Raw genomic sequence first — 17,817 nt, forward strand, 5'->3', positions numbered from 1 at the left:
GCAGGTACTTACCGCAGGGCCAGTGAAGGGCACGTGGTCGCAGTTCTCCTGCCAGGACTGGTTGAGGCTCTGGGCAAACTCTTGGAAGAAAGCATGCGACTGGTTGAAAATGGAAAATCCCAGGATGTTGACACGATCATCCACAAGGCTGTCCATTCTCTGGAGTGAGAATTCCTGCAAGAGCCGGCGGTCAGAGAGCAGGGTTAGGTTAGCAAGGGAAGAGGCGTGGGGATGCACTTGGCTGGGGCGTGCCTGGGGATGTCCTTCTAGTCCAACGAACACTTGCTGATGGGCACCCTGCTGGGTACTCAGGGTCCAGAGAGGATCAGGAGGTGCTCGGAGAGCTCACGGTGTTGAGGGAGGGGAGGAGAAAAGAGAGAAATAAGCAGGAAAAACACCCTAATGTGCCTGGTGGAAGCAGGACCATGTCCAAAGACGGTGTGACCCTTAAGCTGAGTCTTGAAGGAGGCAGAGGCGTTTGCTGGGTGGAAAATGCCGATGGGCAAGGGCGGTTCCCCACAGAAGTGGCTGTGATACAAAGGCATGGAGGTGAAGCCAGCTGCCTGCGGTGTACTTAACAGGGTGTTGCTCTTCAAAGTGTGGTCTGCAGGATACCAGCTATCAGAACTCTCCTGGGTATCTTTGTTTGTTTATTTTTGGAAGAGAGAGAGAGAACGTGAGCAGGGGAAGGGCAGAGAGAGAGGGAGACAGAGAATCCCAAGCAGACTCAGTGCTGTCAGCGCAGAGCTTGATGTGGGGCTCAAACTCACGAACTAGCAGATCATGACCTGAGCCGAAATCAAGAGTTGGATGCTTAACCAGCTGAGCTATCCAGGTACCCCAGTCTCCAGGGTAACTTTATTCATTTATTTATTAATTAAAAAAAATTTTAATGTTTATTTATTTCTGAAGGAGAGACACAGAGCATGAATGGGGGAGGGGCAGAGAAAGAGGGAGACACAGAATCTGAAGCAGGCTCCAGGCTCTGAGCTGTCAGCACAGAGCCTGCCACGGGGCCCGAACCCACGAACCATGAGATCGTGCCTTGAGCTGAAGTCAGATGCTTAACTGACTGAGCCACCCAGAAGCCCCTCNGCAGATCATGACCTGAGCCGAAATCAAGAGTTGGATGCTTAACCAGCTGAGCTATCCAGGTACCCCAGTCTCCAGGGTAACTTTATTCATTTATTTATTAATTAAAAAAAATTTTAATGTTTATTTCTGAAGGAGAGACACAGAGCATGAATGGGGGAGGGGCAGAGAAAGAGGGAGACACAGAATCTGAAGCAGGCTCCAGGCTCTGAGCTGTCAGCACAGAGCCTGCCACGGGGCCCGAACCCACGAACCATGAGATCGTGCCTTGAGCTGAAGTCAGATGCTTAACTGACTGAGCCACCCAGAAGCCCCTCCCGGGTAACTTAAAAAAAAAAAAAAAAAGTGATGGTCCCTGGGCTCCACCCAACAGCATCTGAATCACCTGAGCTGCAGCCCAGGAGTCTGAGTTTCCAGCAGGTGCCAAGGTTGTGTGCACACCAATGTTTGGGAGTCCCTGGGTGAGCACGTGGGATGAAGGGGTGTGGGGGGTGGGTGAGAAATGAGGCTGGAGAGGTCAGCAGGGGCCAGAGCACAGGGGCCTTTATCCTGTAGGTGATGGACCCCAGGGGACTGGCAACAGAGAAGTACGAAACCGAGCTTGTTTTGGAAGAATCTCGATCTGAAGGTCTGCATGGAGGGTTTTGTTATTATATTTTTTCCCACTCATTTAGCAGATATTTAAGTGCTTATCATGAGCCAGACACAGGCACAAAGGATGTTCTGGGCACAGAAGATACAAACAAGAGAGATACATGTCTTCCTCTCATGGAGCCTGCGGGCTATGGGAGAGGCAGACTGTAAGCACATAAATAATTTCGGCCATCTTTGGGAGGCTATAGTCNGGGGGGGCATTGCTACTTTAGAAGAGGCAGTCAGAGAAACTCCAGGCAGGGCAATGACATTTAGAAGCTCAAGGGAATTCTCCCAGGACCCACGGCCCTCTTCCCATTCCCTGGCTGGAGCCAGCCGATCCCTCAGCGAGCTAGAATGTGCAGGCCTGAGTCCCATCAAGGCTGGTCCAGGTCAGAGGGAGAATCGTCACCTTCCTGAGGCAGGGCTGAGCTCAGAGTCCAGGACCTCTAAGGCTCTAGGCAAGTTGATCTGGCAAGAGGGCAAGGACTGGTTTTGCTCACCAATCCCGCTCCTGGAAGAAGGCCTTCGAATGCAAGTCAGGTCATCTTCACACTCATCATACATACCCCTTCATGAAGTCACATTCATCATACGTTCATTCTGAGTCCCTCCCACACGGTTTCACAGCCCGTGGGCGCACGGTAGTTACAGACCCCAGGACTAGCCCATCGGCCACTCTGCCTGACGTGACAGGCAGCAGGTGCCTGGTGCTTACTTTCCCGCTGGGCAGAAACACTGCTTTCCTTCAGTCTCCTTTCCCTTCCTGCCTTCCTCACTCACATCTACAGCCCCTGCCCAGGCCTCGGGGGCCACAGGCCTGAGCTCCCGTGCCCAGAGTCCAACTTGATTAATGGCAGCTTACAGACTGAAGCTACAAGGATTCCTTTGGAGCCTCTAACCCCTGATGGCTGGGAGTCGGATGAGGATTAAGTATATGTGAGATCCTGTCACATTCCCGTTAGGGGAACGCAGATGTGCCAGAGAGCATATTGATTCAGAAACTGATATGATCTCTGGGCCCTCGAACAGGACAGCTACCCCTGCACTGTGGGCTACCAGCAGCACAAGGCGCAGGTGGCTAATAAGAGGTGCATCTAGCAGGGGAGGGGTGTGGTGGGACAAAGAGCCAGGCTACTGTCAGGCAACTGAGGTGCTTCGCCAGCTGGAAGGTGTCCCCTATCCCTCAGTTTCCTTGTAATGTGGCCACAGATCATCTCCCCACCCTCTTCCTCCTCTCCCCACACCCCCAGGCCAACGGAAAGAGGCCCATTTCAAGGGAGCCTCAGGTATCTGACAACAGACTCAGTGGCAGTAAGAGCACAGAGTGAATAAGGGCTTTGATGTGTTCAAATCCAAGTTCCGCACCATCTTGCGATGTATGGGCTTGAACCTCTCTGGGCTTCAGATCCTCACTTTGTGAAAAATGGGAGCAATAATGATAGTGATCTTACAGGTTCTTTCGAGGAACATGTAAAACGCACGCAAAAGGCTTTGCATCGTTACGTGGCACACGATAGTACTCAACCTACGGCAGTGACCAAAGCACGACCCCAAGACCTCTGGCAGCTTCTGACGCTCTACTTTAGCCTTGCTTGCTTTGGAAACCTGAGTTAGGAAGGCGCTTCCTTCAATGCTGTGTTCTGGGCAGAGGAAACATGAACGAGTTAATTACAGACATGTAGAGACAAGCCCTACCAGAAGTCAGCCAGGGCATCTTCTCGCTTTTAATTCCTACCTTCTCATCCCTCAATTATATCCTTTTTCAAAGGCCCCCTTAAGATAAAAAGATCCAGGAGCTTCCTTGATAATTCAATCTATTTATAAAGACTCGGGGGTATTTGTGGAAGGACAAGAGAGGGGGTGTGTTCTCTTATCAGAATTTCCCTCTCAGTTAGGAAGTACCTCTTTCTGTCTAAACTTGGCCTCTCCTGCTGCCGTTGAAGGCTGGTTTCTGCATAAATACAGGAAACTGCTGACTACTGCCGGGTTCTATACAATGAATGTCTTCTAAGCCAGGGGTTCCCATAGTGTGTTCCTCAGGACCCTAGCTTTTCCAGGAAATGTCACAAAAACGAGGTTCCACGCTACGGTAAGAACACACCACATAATACATAGGCCTTTTCACAATTCATAACACACACTAGCATATTAAACGTTTAAAGAAGTCTTCCAGCAAAGCAGCTTGTTTACATTTTGTTCAACTCAGAACCTTCCAGATGTACTGACCATGGAACACTCTTCCCCTCCAAAACCTGAGTATCTCCCAATAGTGCTCTACAAAACATCCTTGGGGAAATGCCACTCTAAACAACTCAAGGAAACATGGATTATAAACCCCAAATCAAGTGGTAGAAACATTTTGCTGAGAGGGATATTTCCTAAAGTTAACACATTTCAGGATTGGAGGGGATTAAAAGCCATCTGGTTCCCGGCGCCCACTACAAGCTCTAAGAATGCGCACCTGGCTCACTCAGGGTCCCTGTGTTCCCCTAACCACACAGCCTGGCAGGCTGCAACCTTATTTGAAATGAGAGAAAGGTCTGGAAGCTGTGGGGTGGAACAGATCCTTCCAGGAGCCTTCATTCTCTTCTTATAAGTGGTTTAGGAAGGGAAATCCTAAGGGTCCCCAATCCCAATGGGAGTGGATTCCATTGCTGTGACACCATGGGAAAGCATGGTGAAGGGCAGAGCCGATGGTGAAGACGAATGGCAGAGAAAACCAAGACCAAATCTTCCATTACTCCAAGTCTGTATGAATTGGCGACAGCCTCTGTACAGCACCGAGAACAGGGCCTGATTCTCAAAAGCTATTTGGTAGATGTTGCCTTGGGGACTATTGATTGAAGATGTTTCTCACTGACTGAGGACCCTGGGGTTCTCAGTGTGCCTAGCTCTTACGACTAATCCAAAGTCTTACTTTTTTTTTTTTTTTAATGTTTCTTTCTTTTTGAGACAGAGACAGAGCATGAGCAGGGGAAGGGCAGAGAAAGAGGGAGACACAGAATCCGAAAAAGGCTACAGGCTCTGAGCTGTCAGCACAGAGCCCGATGAAGGGCTTGAAACCACGAACTGTGAGATCATGACCTGAGCTTAACTGACTGAGCCACTCAGGCGCCCCTCACAGTCTTACTCTTAAAGCAGGCGTAAGAACATGAGTCAAATTTGCACCACCCCCCAACTGTCCTATGGATGTTGCATTATTGTATTTCAAAACACAAAATTTCCTGACAGTTTGTTTTCATATCACTTGGCTTTCACATCAGAACATTTTTAAATGTGTACGCATGCATGCATGTTGAGTGTGTGCGTGAATTCTTGAGTATGCAATGATTTGCAGGGAACTTAATAATTACAGATAAAGGTCATGTCATGAATGAATTTAGGGGTTACGCTTGGATGAGGAGTATTTTGAACAGGCCTGGAAGGAAAGCCTCATGGAGAAGGGCTTGAGAACACCCTTGATGGAGAGGTCAGCATGAAGAGTACAACTCAGTTGAGTGCCCCTCACTTTCTCCAGCAGGTAGGACATTTCCAGGGTTCCGGTCCACCAACAGGCATGTACTCAGGTGACATCAGCAGAGGCATCATGGCTCTCCAGCCACCAAGCGTGGAGCAAGGGCAAGCTGTGAGTCCAGGAACAGGGTCGGTCGACTAGAGCGAAAGGTGCAAGAGGTCTGAATGATCCAGATTCAGTTCTCGCACTTGACTCTAAGGAGAAAAGCAGGAAACCAAACACAGGCCCCTGGATGCCATCCATTCCCTCACCCTACATCACCTGGACCCGGGCCCACATCAAATGGGGAAGTGGTGGAGATGGCATGCTACGATGTTCTACTTGCCCATGGCCCTTTCTCCCTTGCATTTCTAACTCAGTAGCGCATTACTCTTCCCCCCGATAAATAAACTAGACATTTCAAATTTTCCTTCATCTTTTACCTCCATATCCAGTCAACTGCCGACTTTGTCAAATCTGTCTCTTGAATGGCTCTTGAATGTCTCTTAAGTCTGCCCCTCCCTTTCCTTTTTTAATTTTTCTTTAAGTTCATGTTTTTATTTTGAGGGGGAGAGTGAGAGTAGGGGAGGGGCAGAGATGGAGGGAGACAGAGAATCCCAAGCTGGCTCTGCACTGTCAGTTTAGAGCGTGGCACTGGGCTCGAACTCATGAACCATGAGATCATGACCTGAGCCAAAAACAAGAGTTGGATGCTTAGCCAAATGAGTCACCCAGGTGCCCCAAAGATTGTATCTTTAAAAAAAATTTTTTTTAATATTTATTTTTGAGAGACAGCAGGAGACAGAGTACAAGTAGGGGAGGGGCAGAGAGAGAGGGAGGCAGAATCTGAAGCAGGCTCCAGGCTCTGAGCTGTCAGCACAGAGCCCAACATGGGGCTCAAACTCATGAACTATGAGATCATGACCCGAGCTGAAGTCAGATGCTTAACCGACTGAGCCACCCAGGTGCTCCCCTCAAAGATTGTGCCTTTAAATAATCTCTACACCCAATGTGGGGCTCAAACTCACAACCCTGAGATCAAGAGTTGCACACTCCACTGACTGAGCCAGCCTGCATCTCCCTTTCAAACCCCACCAGGTCAAGCCTTCATGATTTCTCCTTTCCAACAGCCTGCTAACTAAGGCCACACACCTGATCTCAGCAAACATGGCCACTCTATTGCACAACCCTCAGGGCACTGTGAGTGGCAGCCCCTGGAGTTGTGCCCTGTGGCAGTCCCATCAGAAAACACCAGGACATAGCAGAAAGAGCACAGGTTTTGTAATAAGACAATCCTGGGTTCTAATCCTGATCAGCCACAAACCAGTTGAGTGATCTCAGGCAGGTCAGTAACGCTTCTGAATTTCAGTCTGGTCACCTATAAAACACAGAGAAGAATGCCTCCCTTGCAGGGATAATCCATGGCAAGTGGCTGGGGTAGAGTAAGCATTCGTAATGTGTGAGTCTTCTTCCCTCCAAATGCCATCCATCCTCCCCGCTGCTCCCTTCTCTTTCCTTTTCCTGCTCCCCAGGCTACAGCTGGATCCTGACCAAGGGAAATATCTGGCCTGGGGGCTTCTCCTCTCCCCTCCTTTCCCCCTCACTCTTTGAGAAGCTTTTGTCAGTTACTTGTCAGATGAGAAAAGTTTTCCTAAATAAGTCTCCAGAAGATGTTAATTGCTTGGTGTGGCTATTTGTGTCAAGACAGAAGACTTGAAGTTCCCGATCTTCCAACCACAAATAATTATAACAAAGCCATACTCACAATAACTGCTACACTGTATTGACCATCAACTGTATGCCTGACAGAATGAAGCACTTCACACACAAGATCGCAATCCATCCTTATAGCAGCCCTATGACTATGGTCATCCTGTAGCTTAAGGAACCAAGGCCCAGAGTGGCTCTTCTGAGGCCCCACAGCTGTCAACAAAGGGGTTTGGATTAAAAGCCAGTGCTCTGTGTTCTCACATCACCACTCATCACTGTGCGGCCTCAGTGTCGAGAGCCAGCAACGGTCAGGGTTCCATGAGTTCACTGGGATAGGCCGTAGAATTGCCGGCAGAATGGAGTTAAAATTGACTTCAGAACACACAACTCAATGTTAAGATCGATGAGATTTGTGGCTACAAAATGAGCATGGATAGTCTGAGTAAAGGGATTACCAAACATCAACTAAATCTTGGATTTTAATGACAAAGGGAAAGGGTCTGGGGCTTGGGGTGGTTCCCAGACTGAGCAACAAAATGATGATCTTGAGACCCGGGGAAAGCTAAGGTTAGCTCCACACCACATTCATTCAGCGTGAAGAGCCCAGAGAAGAAGAGAGAGCAGACACCGGGGTGCAGTGGGTGGGGAGGAACCGGAAATAAAGGTGGTATGACTGCAGATGTGTTTGGCTAAGGGGCATCGAGAAGCAGACAGTGAATGCAGCTTGGTGAACTTGGCCATCATGTGTGAGTTAATCAGGAGCTTAGCCATCCCTCAGACCCTCCTGTGGTCACCATTGTCTGAGCCACAGACGCTTCCCTTCCGGCCTGTGGGCTGTCTTGCTCATCACTGCGTCCCTAGTGTCTAGAGAAAGCCAGTGAAACCAAAACCTGCCTCACTGGTTTAATTAAATGATTAGGAGAAAAAGCGTTCTGGACAGAACAGGCATAAATGTGCAGTTATAACGTTTTAAGGCACATACTATCTATTGGTACTTTGTCCTCGCTTTTCCTCACTGAAATCCCCTATTCTAAAACCAATCTTTGCTTTTTACATTTTTTAATCTCTTTATTTTTATCTCTTTTAATTAGACAAGTTTTCTCAGTTACAAAGCAGGGGAAAACAAACCATTTCACAGCATTGCTGTGAGGCTTAAAAGAGATCATATACAGGAAAAGCACGATATAAACTCAAAGGAAGATACGAACTCCTTGAGTTATTAGCATTAGTAATAGTAACAATAAAATCGCTCAAGGAATGCATTTTGCATGCACTTTCAGGCATCATTAACAGGCAGCAAGGAGACAGCATGGGGCAGAGGCTTCCCTTTTTGCTCCTGCGAGAAGCCCTCAGTGCCCAGTGGCCCAAGAACCTGAATAGCTCCCTTCCTACCATGCCCCCAGGCAAACCCTAAAAGGTGCCATCCTAAAATGGCCTCTGGAATCTCCCTGAATTCTGCTACCTAGACCTGGTCGGGGTCTGTCTTTCTTTGCAGACCTTTCATGCCAGAACTGGTTTCTATTCTTAACCCGGGTGTCTTCAAACACACCCTTGCTTTTTGGCTGCTTTCACCCAAGACTCTGTCCTTGATCCCTTCACCTCCATGCGCAGCCCTGGCCTCTCACCGCCTGAGAGGGGAGGCCAGCAGCCTGTACCACCTAAAGCCTGAGTCATTTATTAAACATCAAGTTATTACTGAGTTAATAACATTAACTGCTTCTGTTGACACGCTCTGCATAGCTTACAAGGCACTTCCATAGATCATTTCTGGTCTCCGCAAGGACATTCAGATTCCCATTTGGGGGAAGAAGAAACCAAAGTGCCTAGGAGTTAAGTGTCTTGCCCAAAAGACAGACACAGGAATGAGACCCAGATACTGGCATAGAAGATCAGTGCTTAGTATCCCATTTCTCCCTACTGAGTGCTCAGAACCAGGTCACCAAGAGGCACAGGATAAACTAAATGTGTGTGCCCTTCCCTGAGATTGTTTACGACTGACAACCCTTTTTTAAAAAATTATTTCATGTTTTATTTTTATTTTTGAGAGAGAGAGAGATCTCAAGAGACAGATCCCAAGTAGAGGAGGGGCAGAGAGAGAGGGAGACACAGAATCTGAAGCAGGCTCCAGGCTCTGAGCTGTCAGCACAGAGCCCTAGGTGGGGCTTGAACTCCCAAGCTGTGAGATCATGACCATAGCCAAAGTCGATGCTCAACTGACGGAGCCACCCAGGTGCCCCCATGACTGACAGCTTTTAATGTTCTCACCCCAGGAGTACTGAGAACACCCAAAGATTCCAATTTCTTAGGCTATCATTACAAGGCTGGATTAACACAAGATATCCTTAAGGCTTTATCACTCCCATACTTGAACTCCTGATCCTTCCTGTCCCCTCACTTCCATCTGATCCCCTCCCTCAGTTGCCTATTTGTGAAAGTCAGCATTAGCCACCTGTCATTCAGTTTAGGATTTGTAACTCCTTCTCTGTTTCTTCCATTCTCTCACGCTCCCCATCTCATTCAGTAGTGCGTACACTCACTCATGGTCATTGGAGACCATTTTACATCCTCAACATCTCTTGACTCTTTCCCTTGCCCCCCCATGCCCATCACCTCTGCCTCGATTCAGATCTTCACCGGCTCGTTCTTGGACTTCCAACCAATCCATTACATTTCTCCAAGCTCTTTCTCGGGGCTATTGCTGGAGGGATCTTTCTAAACTATACATTTGATCATGAGTCCCTCTACACCTCCCAATGCTCTTTACTGTGAACAGGGCAAAAACAAACTCCTTAGTTTTACACGCATGTCTTTTCATGCTGTGATTCCCGTCCACCTCTTCATTTTTCACCTTGACCTCCTGCATCACCCAAGCCAGGCAGCTATTGCCTCAGCTGGGCCACCACTATAGGTACCAATCGTCAGAACATTATATCAAATGAATTTGTTCAAAGCTCCCTTCCAAGGACTAGGTGCTCTGGAGACGAATGCAATCGCAACAGCACTTAGAAAGGTGCACAATGCAGAGAAAGAGGTCAACACTATTGGCTGAATAAACTTAAGAAGAGAGCACCTGTCAGGTTGTCTCTCATCTTACCCCATGGCCAACCTGGGCCTTTCAACCTCCCAAGGCTCTTCTTTGTGGCTACATCCTTTCGTTTTTTCCAGGGACCCAAGGCATGGCAGAGGCTAGGTCCCAGACCCCTGTGTCACAAGTGCTCTCTCAGCCTGTCTCAGGAAAGCCCTGGTGGCTCTAGTCACCAGGAGTCCAGAGTGCTGGGTACCCTTCCATCCTCTCCCTTGCCACCCCCGGTTCTGATCTGTCTATTAAGCTGCATCAAAGCCTCTGCTCTCTGCAGGCTGGGCAATTGCTTTTTGTGGAACAGGGCTTTGAAGAAAGTAGCAGCTGGGCGGCTAATTCATACCTGTCACTGAATTCCATTTAATGGGAGATTTGGTCCTAAACCTCTCGGGCCCCCAGGTCTCCTGGATTCTTCTCCCTGCATGCCTCCTATTCATTTATCCCCGCGACTCAAACACGCATATCCATTCCTCTCAGGGACCCAGTCCCTTCTCTGCTTTTCTTTCCAGGCATGAATCCACAAACAGGACTTCAAATGCAGACCATATTCCATCTTGTTCATTGATCTGTTCCCTGTACCCTTACCCCATGCCTGTGCTTCACAAATGCTCAGTACACATTCACTGAATGAATTAATGTTCACCTGTAAACACCCATCGAGGTGGGATCACCTTTCCAAAGCCTTTGGTCATTGGCTCCCAGGAAGAGGAAGGCAGGGGCTGGGGGAAGGACCTTCCTACTTCCACCCCAGCATCTGTGACGATCTTCATTTTGTACTTAGAAGTCCGTTCTGTACCTCTGGGACTCAATAAGCGGTTATCAACTGTGAAGCTGAAACCCCCATGGGTCAAACTGACGTGAGAAATAGTGGACACCGTGCTCTCCCCTTAGGCTGGGGATTGCCGCTGCTTCTCTACGGGCCTGCTTCCCTTATCAGACATTGATTCCTTACTTCTGAGGTCCCCTGCACTCAGGCTCCATTGATCAGGCCTCCTGTCTCCACATCAGGTGCTAAACCTCCCCCTTCCCAGGTCCTAACTCATTAGTCTCAGGCACATAGAGACTCAAGGCATCCCCATCCCCATTTCACGAGGGACATAAGGAGGTTGTGATGAAGGGGAGTGATGCTGGCCATCAGTAGCCTTGGCCTCCTACTGACTCTGCCCTTTGACATCTCTGCAGCGGGACCAAACGATGGGCTCCCACAGGGGCCGGGACTCCTGCTGTCTCCGACATGCTCAAGATCAGTCAGAACATAGGAGACTAAGGCAGGACCAGAACCCAGGCCACTGGGCTCTCTGTTTCCCACAGGGGAGGGAAGGGTGCATACCAGGAGATTTTCGGATCTCGGCCATTTCCACCTCATCTGTTGCACAAAAGATATGAGCATCTCCTGTAGGTGATGCCATTAAGGATCTCCTATAGCACATCTCCTACAGCACACATCATTAGGCACTAGATATATGACAAAGCCTGTTGTGGTCTTTATGGCGCCTATATACATACTTAGTGGCAAACAGGAGGCGAGTCCCAGACAGCTGGTCAGTACAAGGGCTAGGGATGCAGATTGGTCCCTTTGATCAGAATTTCTGTTGATTTTCCTAAACTGAGAGCTGGTTGCAAGACAATGCCTGAAAGAGCCAGCCAGATGGAGAGGTGGGAGGAGGAGCTTCCCAGACAGAGACATGATGGCATGCACAGAGCCCCAGGAGCGAGGGCGTGTGATAAATTCGGGGACCTGCACGTCTCTCAGTCTGGCTGGGGTGAGCTGTGGGTGGTGGGGAACAGGGCAGGGTAAAGCCCAGAGGGAAGCTCATAAGAGGCTGCTTTGGACTTCATCCTGTGGGTAATGGGGAGCTACTGAAGGGTCCTAAGCAAGAGAGAGAGCATCAGGAATGGTTTCAGGAAGCTACTAACTCTTGGGCAAGATAAATCCAGCTTTGAAACCCACGTGGGTTATTGCCGGAGGCTTCACCCGGTTGGGCAGATGTCACGTTTACCGCCGGGCTGTGAATGTGAGATGTCACAGCCACAAAGACGGGGCTGGGGGAAGCCTCGGATGGTGATTAATTGAGCTGTTGATGCCTTTGACATTGAGTGGAGCCTGATGCTGGCAACAGAGAAGCTGGATTGCTTGATAATAACAGTACTTGATACTCCTAATGGTGCTTGTAATACAATAGCACTTATAATGTAATAATAATAATAATACGATTTGCCATAATGTCTTTTATTCTCAGGCTCCCTATGCTTTCCAAACATTCATTAAATCCCAAACATTCTTCTCAGCAGGGCCCAAATTCCTCAGGACCAGGTGCCTCTGTGGTAGCAAATGCAGTGCCGAATGGCCTCAGTTTCCTCTGGACTCTGGCTCTCAGTCTTTCTCTCCAGCAGGAGCTGGGGGTGCTCCCTGCCCAGAGCCCTGCAGCGGGCCAGCAAAGGGAACCTGGCTGTATCATCTCTCAGGAGATATGCCAGTTCCCATCCCAAGGCTTTCCAGTCCCTTCTTCCTGGTTCCATGGCTGGATCTATCCTCTCAACAGGTAATGGCGGGGGGGAGATGGTAAAAGAAATAAAGTGACTTACGAGGTTGGCAATGTGGTAGGGAGGACTCAGAGGTGGCCCTCCCAAAATCCCGCCATCCCACAGTGCTCTCTCTCTCTTTCTCTCCCCCTCCAGGACTGGGGCTATGATGGGTTCTACTTCCATGATTATGTTGTATTATAAGGCACAGATTATCCAGGTGGTCCTGACCAAAGCACATGAGTGCTTTTAAAAACAGTTTTCTCTGGCTTGTTAGAGAGGAGGAAGCCACAGAGATTCCGAGTGTGAGAAGGGCTGACGTAGAAGGAAGTTCTGTTAGTGAGATGAGATGAGGATGTCACAGAGGACCAGAGAGTGGCCTCCGAATGCTGAGAGTGGTCTCCAGCCAAGAGCTCGAAAGAAGAGATTCCAATCCTATAATCGAAAGGACATGAATCCTGCCAGCAGAAATGGCTCTGGAAGAGGCCCCTGAACTGTGGATGAGAAAACAGCCAGCCACCACCTCGATTTCAGCCCAAGCAGAGAGCCCAGCCATGCCACGCTGGACATCTGACCTACAGACTGTGAGCTAATCACTGGTGTTATTTTAAGCTGCTTTGTAGTTATCTGTTGCACAGCAATAGAAAATTAATACAGCACGGATAAAGCAATGAAGACCAGTGTGATAAGGATGGGGTATGAACGTGGAGGTCAAGGGCAACTTCTCAGCTCCACAAGCTCAGCACATGTTGACGGAATGACCCTAGACAAGGCTCTCAAACTTCTCTGGTTCTCGCTTTCCTGCTTCGTAGAACTGGAACACCTATCTGGTAGTGATATTCTGAGGATTCAAGATCCTGAACGTAATCTTAGAATGGTATCTGGCACATGGGTGGTACCCAGAATCAGAAAGTGACTGCTATTACATTGCCCGCTGTGGAAGTGGGCAGATTTTTTTAATGTTTATTTACTTATTTTGGGAGAGACAGAGAATGTGTGTGTGCACGTGCGAGCAGGTGAGGGGCAGAAAGACAGCGAAAGAGAATCCCAAGCAGGCTCCCCACTGTCAGCACATGGATCAACTCAGGGCTCAATCTCATAACTGTGACATCATGACCTGAGCCAGTATCAAGAGTTGGGTGCTTAACCCACTGAGCCACCCAGGCACCCCGTAAATGGTATAATTTTATGATCAGACTTGTGATTAGAGACCAGGGGTTACTGGGTCACTGGACAGAAGGGGAGACCATTTCATCTTAGAACTTCTGAATCTTTAACAAATTTGTGACAGGGGGCAAGGCAGGCCTTCCCTTCTCCCAAAGCTCAATTAGACAGGAGGCCAGGGCAGTCACAGGGGGACATTTCCATTACGTTTCCAGAGATTCTAAACCAGAGAAGTCTCCAGGGTCTACTTCTTATTTCAGTTTGATTTAGTTCACATGCACAGTCTGGTGCACCCAGTCAGCGACACACAGAGGTGTAGATGAGAGCGTGTGGGTATGTGTGTCGGGGCAGATACAGGGAACAAGTCTCAATTTCTATTAAATGGATGATACACAGATATCTCAACCTTAGTTCTGGGAGCCCCGGGGGACCCACATTCACTGTCATGCTGTTTGTCAAACATCAGCAAAGGGGTTGTCTGATAATTGGCTCCTCCGATGCGAAGCAGTTTTTTTTGCCTCTGCCAGGGTCTCAAAACCCCCTATCGAATGCTTCTTCAGTTTCCATTGATTTTCCTGGCAATACTCATTCTGTTCGCGCAGCCCCTGCCCCACGTGGTAAGGATTCAAGTGCATCTGGAAGCCCACTGCGGAGCCCAGGTGCCGGGCTCCTCCCCGCCAACCCCAAGCTCTGGGATGAAGGCCTAATTGGGTCATTTCCATTTTCAATGATCCCACATCCCTGCCACTGGTGTCTGGTTCTTCCAGGATAATTAAAAACAATGCNAAGGAACAAAAATGGAATATCTCAAATATGGTAGTTCTTGGAGAAGCCTCCTATGCAGCTTGGGATGACCCTTTCGGTCACCTGGGCTTGCCAAGGGGAAGGTCCTTGCCCAACGTGGCTCAGTGAGTAGCTACACATATGCCAGCCCAGAAAGGCAGTGGCTTGATTCAAATGTCTCCTGGTCCAGAGCCGCCTGCCAGGTACTGTCAAGAGTGGAGAGATAGGAAGTGTCAGAAGCTCTGAGGTAGGAGGGGCCATCTAAGAGCAGCAATGACACAGGTAGACTGGGTATTAGAAACAAGTCCTGCCTGCCCAGGTCGGCCCAGAGCCCCAGCTGAAGTTAATCCACACCACCTGGTACCTTGAGTTGGGTCTGGACCCGTACCTTCTGTCATCTGCCCCCTTGACAGCCACCACAGCTGCCTGTGGCTCTCCTTCTATGGGAAGGAATGGCCCCTTCCCAGGGGCTCAGGCTCTGAAGGCCATGCCAGTAGGGAATAGCAGAGAAGGAGCCACTCTGCCAGTCCAGCCTGAGCCTGCTTCATGATAAGGAATGGGGCAGACTCTGGATTTTGTCAGAATCGTCCACCCTTTGGATACTTACTAGCAGCTGGCTTCATGAGCGCATCAGGGCCACCCCACCACAGGACCAGCCAAATCTCCCTATTTTCCCCAGGCAGCTCTGACTTCACTTCTCTCCTGTGGTCAGTGGTGCCCATCACCTTGCATGGGGACAACTGCTGACAGCTATCCACGTGAGCCTCAGGCATGTGTGACAAGCTATCCCCACATTCGAGGTATTAACTCGGGTCCACTTGGGACTCAACCTTCCCTTTTCACCCACCTTACACAGGACAGGAAAGCTGGCCACCTGCATGACGTACGTGTGATGAAGGTTCTGAAAGGTTCTCCCCACCCCCAAATACCTTCCTCACCAACTTCACAATTTTCCATATTACCCTTGGTTAAGGCCTCGGTTAAAAAGCAAATGTCTAAGGCATTAAACTGTGTGTATCCTTCATTTAGAATGTCCTGCCCATCCCCCTTCTCCACCTGGCTAATCCCCAGAGATTCTTTAAAGGCCTCTGGGGTGTAGCCCCCTCCAGGTAGCTTCCTCTGAAGCGGTAGGGGTAGGCCAAGGGGGCCTTCTTTGATGGTCAATAACATCTGGTGAATATCTTCATCACTTTATTTAACCTGTTAATTGACAATAATTTACTTGGGTTTATCTCCCCGTCTAGGGTGACCTCCTTGATGCTGGAACTTTATTTATCGCTCCATCTCTGATGCAGTGAGTCCTCCACCAGTGCTGACCCAGTGAAGGCGTGGGCCTGCAGGTCAGGGGACCTCCAGTCCCCACTCCTGGCTCACTAGGAGAGCTCAGGTGAATCATAACTCCCTCCTCAGTTATTTCCACAACTGTAAAATGACAAGATTTAGCTAGATGCTCTCAAAGGTCCCCAAATTCAATGCTATCCTCCTCCATTAACATATTGGCACAAACTGGATTTTGAGACTGGGGAGACTGGCCATCCATTGGGGAAGCAGGCTGGGCACAGGGGACACGATGGCTACTTCTGGACAAAGGAAAGTGAAAGACTCGCGTAGATCACAATCAGGGGTGCTCTGTCCCACTGCCGGGACCTGTGGAGGGCACTGGAGGGGTATGCAAGGCAGATGGGGACACTGAAAAGCCACATAGAGGAAAATCACCTGCTTCACGTGGACAACATGGTGGCCAGAAGTCATTCAGCCACTGATCATATAGTCATCCAATCCATGGAGTCAACAGCATTTCAGAATTGAGAGATCTCTGAAGACTCTCTAGTTTATTGCCAGGGGAGAAAGGACTTGCTCAAGGTTATGTGCATGGTCCGTTGGTGGGACAGCTAAGACAAGATCCCGGGTCTTCCAACACAAACACCACCACTAAATAGTCCATTGACTCTGCAGGGCCAATGGGATGTCATCTGACCCGAACCTGGCTTTGCTGGCTCTGGCTTCATCTCTCTCCATCCAACTTCTTCGCTCCAGCCACCTTGCTACAGGGCTCTTGCTCAGACCAATGCCTTGCCTCTGCCTGCCCATCCCTCACCCATTCTCATTTCTGACCATCCTTTAAAACACGATTAAAGGCTCTGTGCTGACGGCCAGCTCAGAGCCTGGAGCCCATTTCAGATTCTGTGTCTCCCTCTCTCTCTGACACTTCCCTGTTCACGCTGTCTCTCTCTCTCTCTCTCTCTCAGAAATAAATAAAAAAAACATTTAAAAAAATTAAAACACGATTAAAGGAAGCCATATCTGTAAACCTTTCTTCATGGTCCCAAAGAGGCACCAAACGCTCCCTCCTCTGGCCTTCCATGCCTCGCATTTACAAACAGAGCTCTTCAAGCCCCCCTACGTGGCTTATTGGATTCCCCAGCATACAGTAGGCACTTAATAAATCTCTGCCGAATCCGTATAGTCAATTTTAGCGTTTTCCAAAGGTAAGTCACTATATCACAGCTGACTAACCATTTTATAATCCTGTAACTCGGGCCAAGGGGTTTCCAGCAGTCAGCCACAGTTTCCCCAAGTGCAAACACAATGAATAATTCTTCAGTCAATACCTCCTAAATCTCCTTCCAATTCTCCCTGCCATTCCTCTTTCTGAATACACCCCCTCCATACCAACGACCTAGCTCAGAGTGCAGGCACAGGAGGGCTAGCAGCCAAAGAGCACGATTTCGGAATAAGAGCTTGTCCTTAAGATGCTGGAGTACCCATGTGTGTGCCAGGGAGACATTCGTTACTGCCAGAGCTGCTGCCTCATAGGGTTGGTCTTTGATGGGGGTGGCACCATGAAGTTCGGACAGACACATGGGGAGCTTCCACTCCATTACTCTCTTCCTAGTTACACTAAAAACATATTTATTCACCAAAGTGTACTGTATTCTGCCCAACAGTCCTCCTAAAAGACTCAATAAAGGTGAAATATGTAGATAGACTTAATAATTTTACAATGAACTACACTTTAGAATCAATTGCTCTGGCACTAGAAAGTTGTCTGACTGATGGATTGGTGGCGGCTGGCTAGCCCTGTGTGTGCGCCTGTGTGTGCAGGCGTGTGTATGTGTATGGTGTGTGTTCTTGGTAAAGGACTGTAAGATATAGAAGACGCATGAGCACCATGGGACCTGTCATTCTAACGAGGTAAGAAGCCAACTGTGACATGCTTCTGACACTGGCTTGGGAGTTTTGGAAAACTAGAGGCAATAAATCAGGAAACTGAGGTCTAAGGATGGAAATACCCGACAAAGAAGTGGGAAACAGGGAAGGGAAGGGAATAATGTTT

The 17,817-nt window shown here is 49.0% G+C and overlaps 1 protein-coding gene across 3 annotated transcripts in view; it reads right to left on the reverse strand.

The window, feature by feature from the left end:
* The window catches only part of GRIK4 (glutamate ionotropic receptor kainate type subunit 4), a 344,847-nt gene that overhangs the window by 97,317 nt on the left and 229,713 nt on the right, over positions 1-17,817 (reverse strand). For all 3 annotated transcript variants that reach the window (XM_077776706.1, XM_077776713.1, XM_077776720.1), the window contains exon 9: positions 13-174. In XM_077776706.1, the coding sequence (XP_077632832.1) occupies positions 13-174 (162 nt within the window). The remainder of the gene's footprint in view (positions 1-12; positions 175-17,817) is intronic.

This window comes from Crocuta crocuta, unplaced genomic scaffold (genome assembly GCF_008692635.1).
Source record: "Crocuta crocuta isolate KB4526 unplaced genomic scaffold, BGI_CrCroc_1.0 scaffold271, whole genome shotgun sequence".
Lineage (NCBI taxonomy): Eukaryota > Metazoa > Chordata > Mammalia > Carnivora > Hyaenidae > Crocuta > Crocuta crocuta.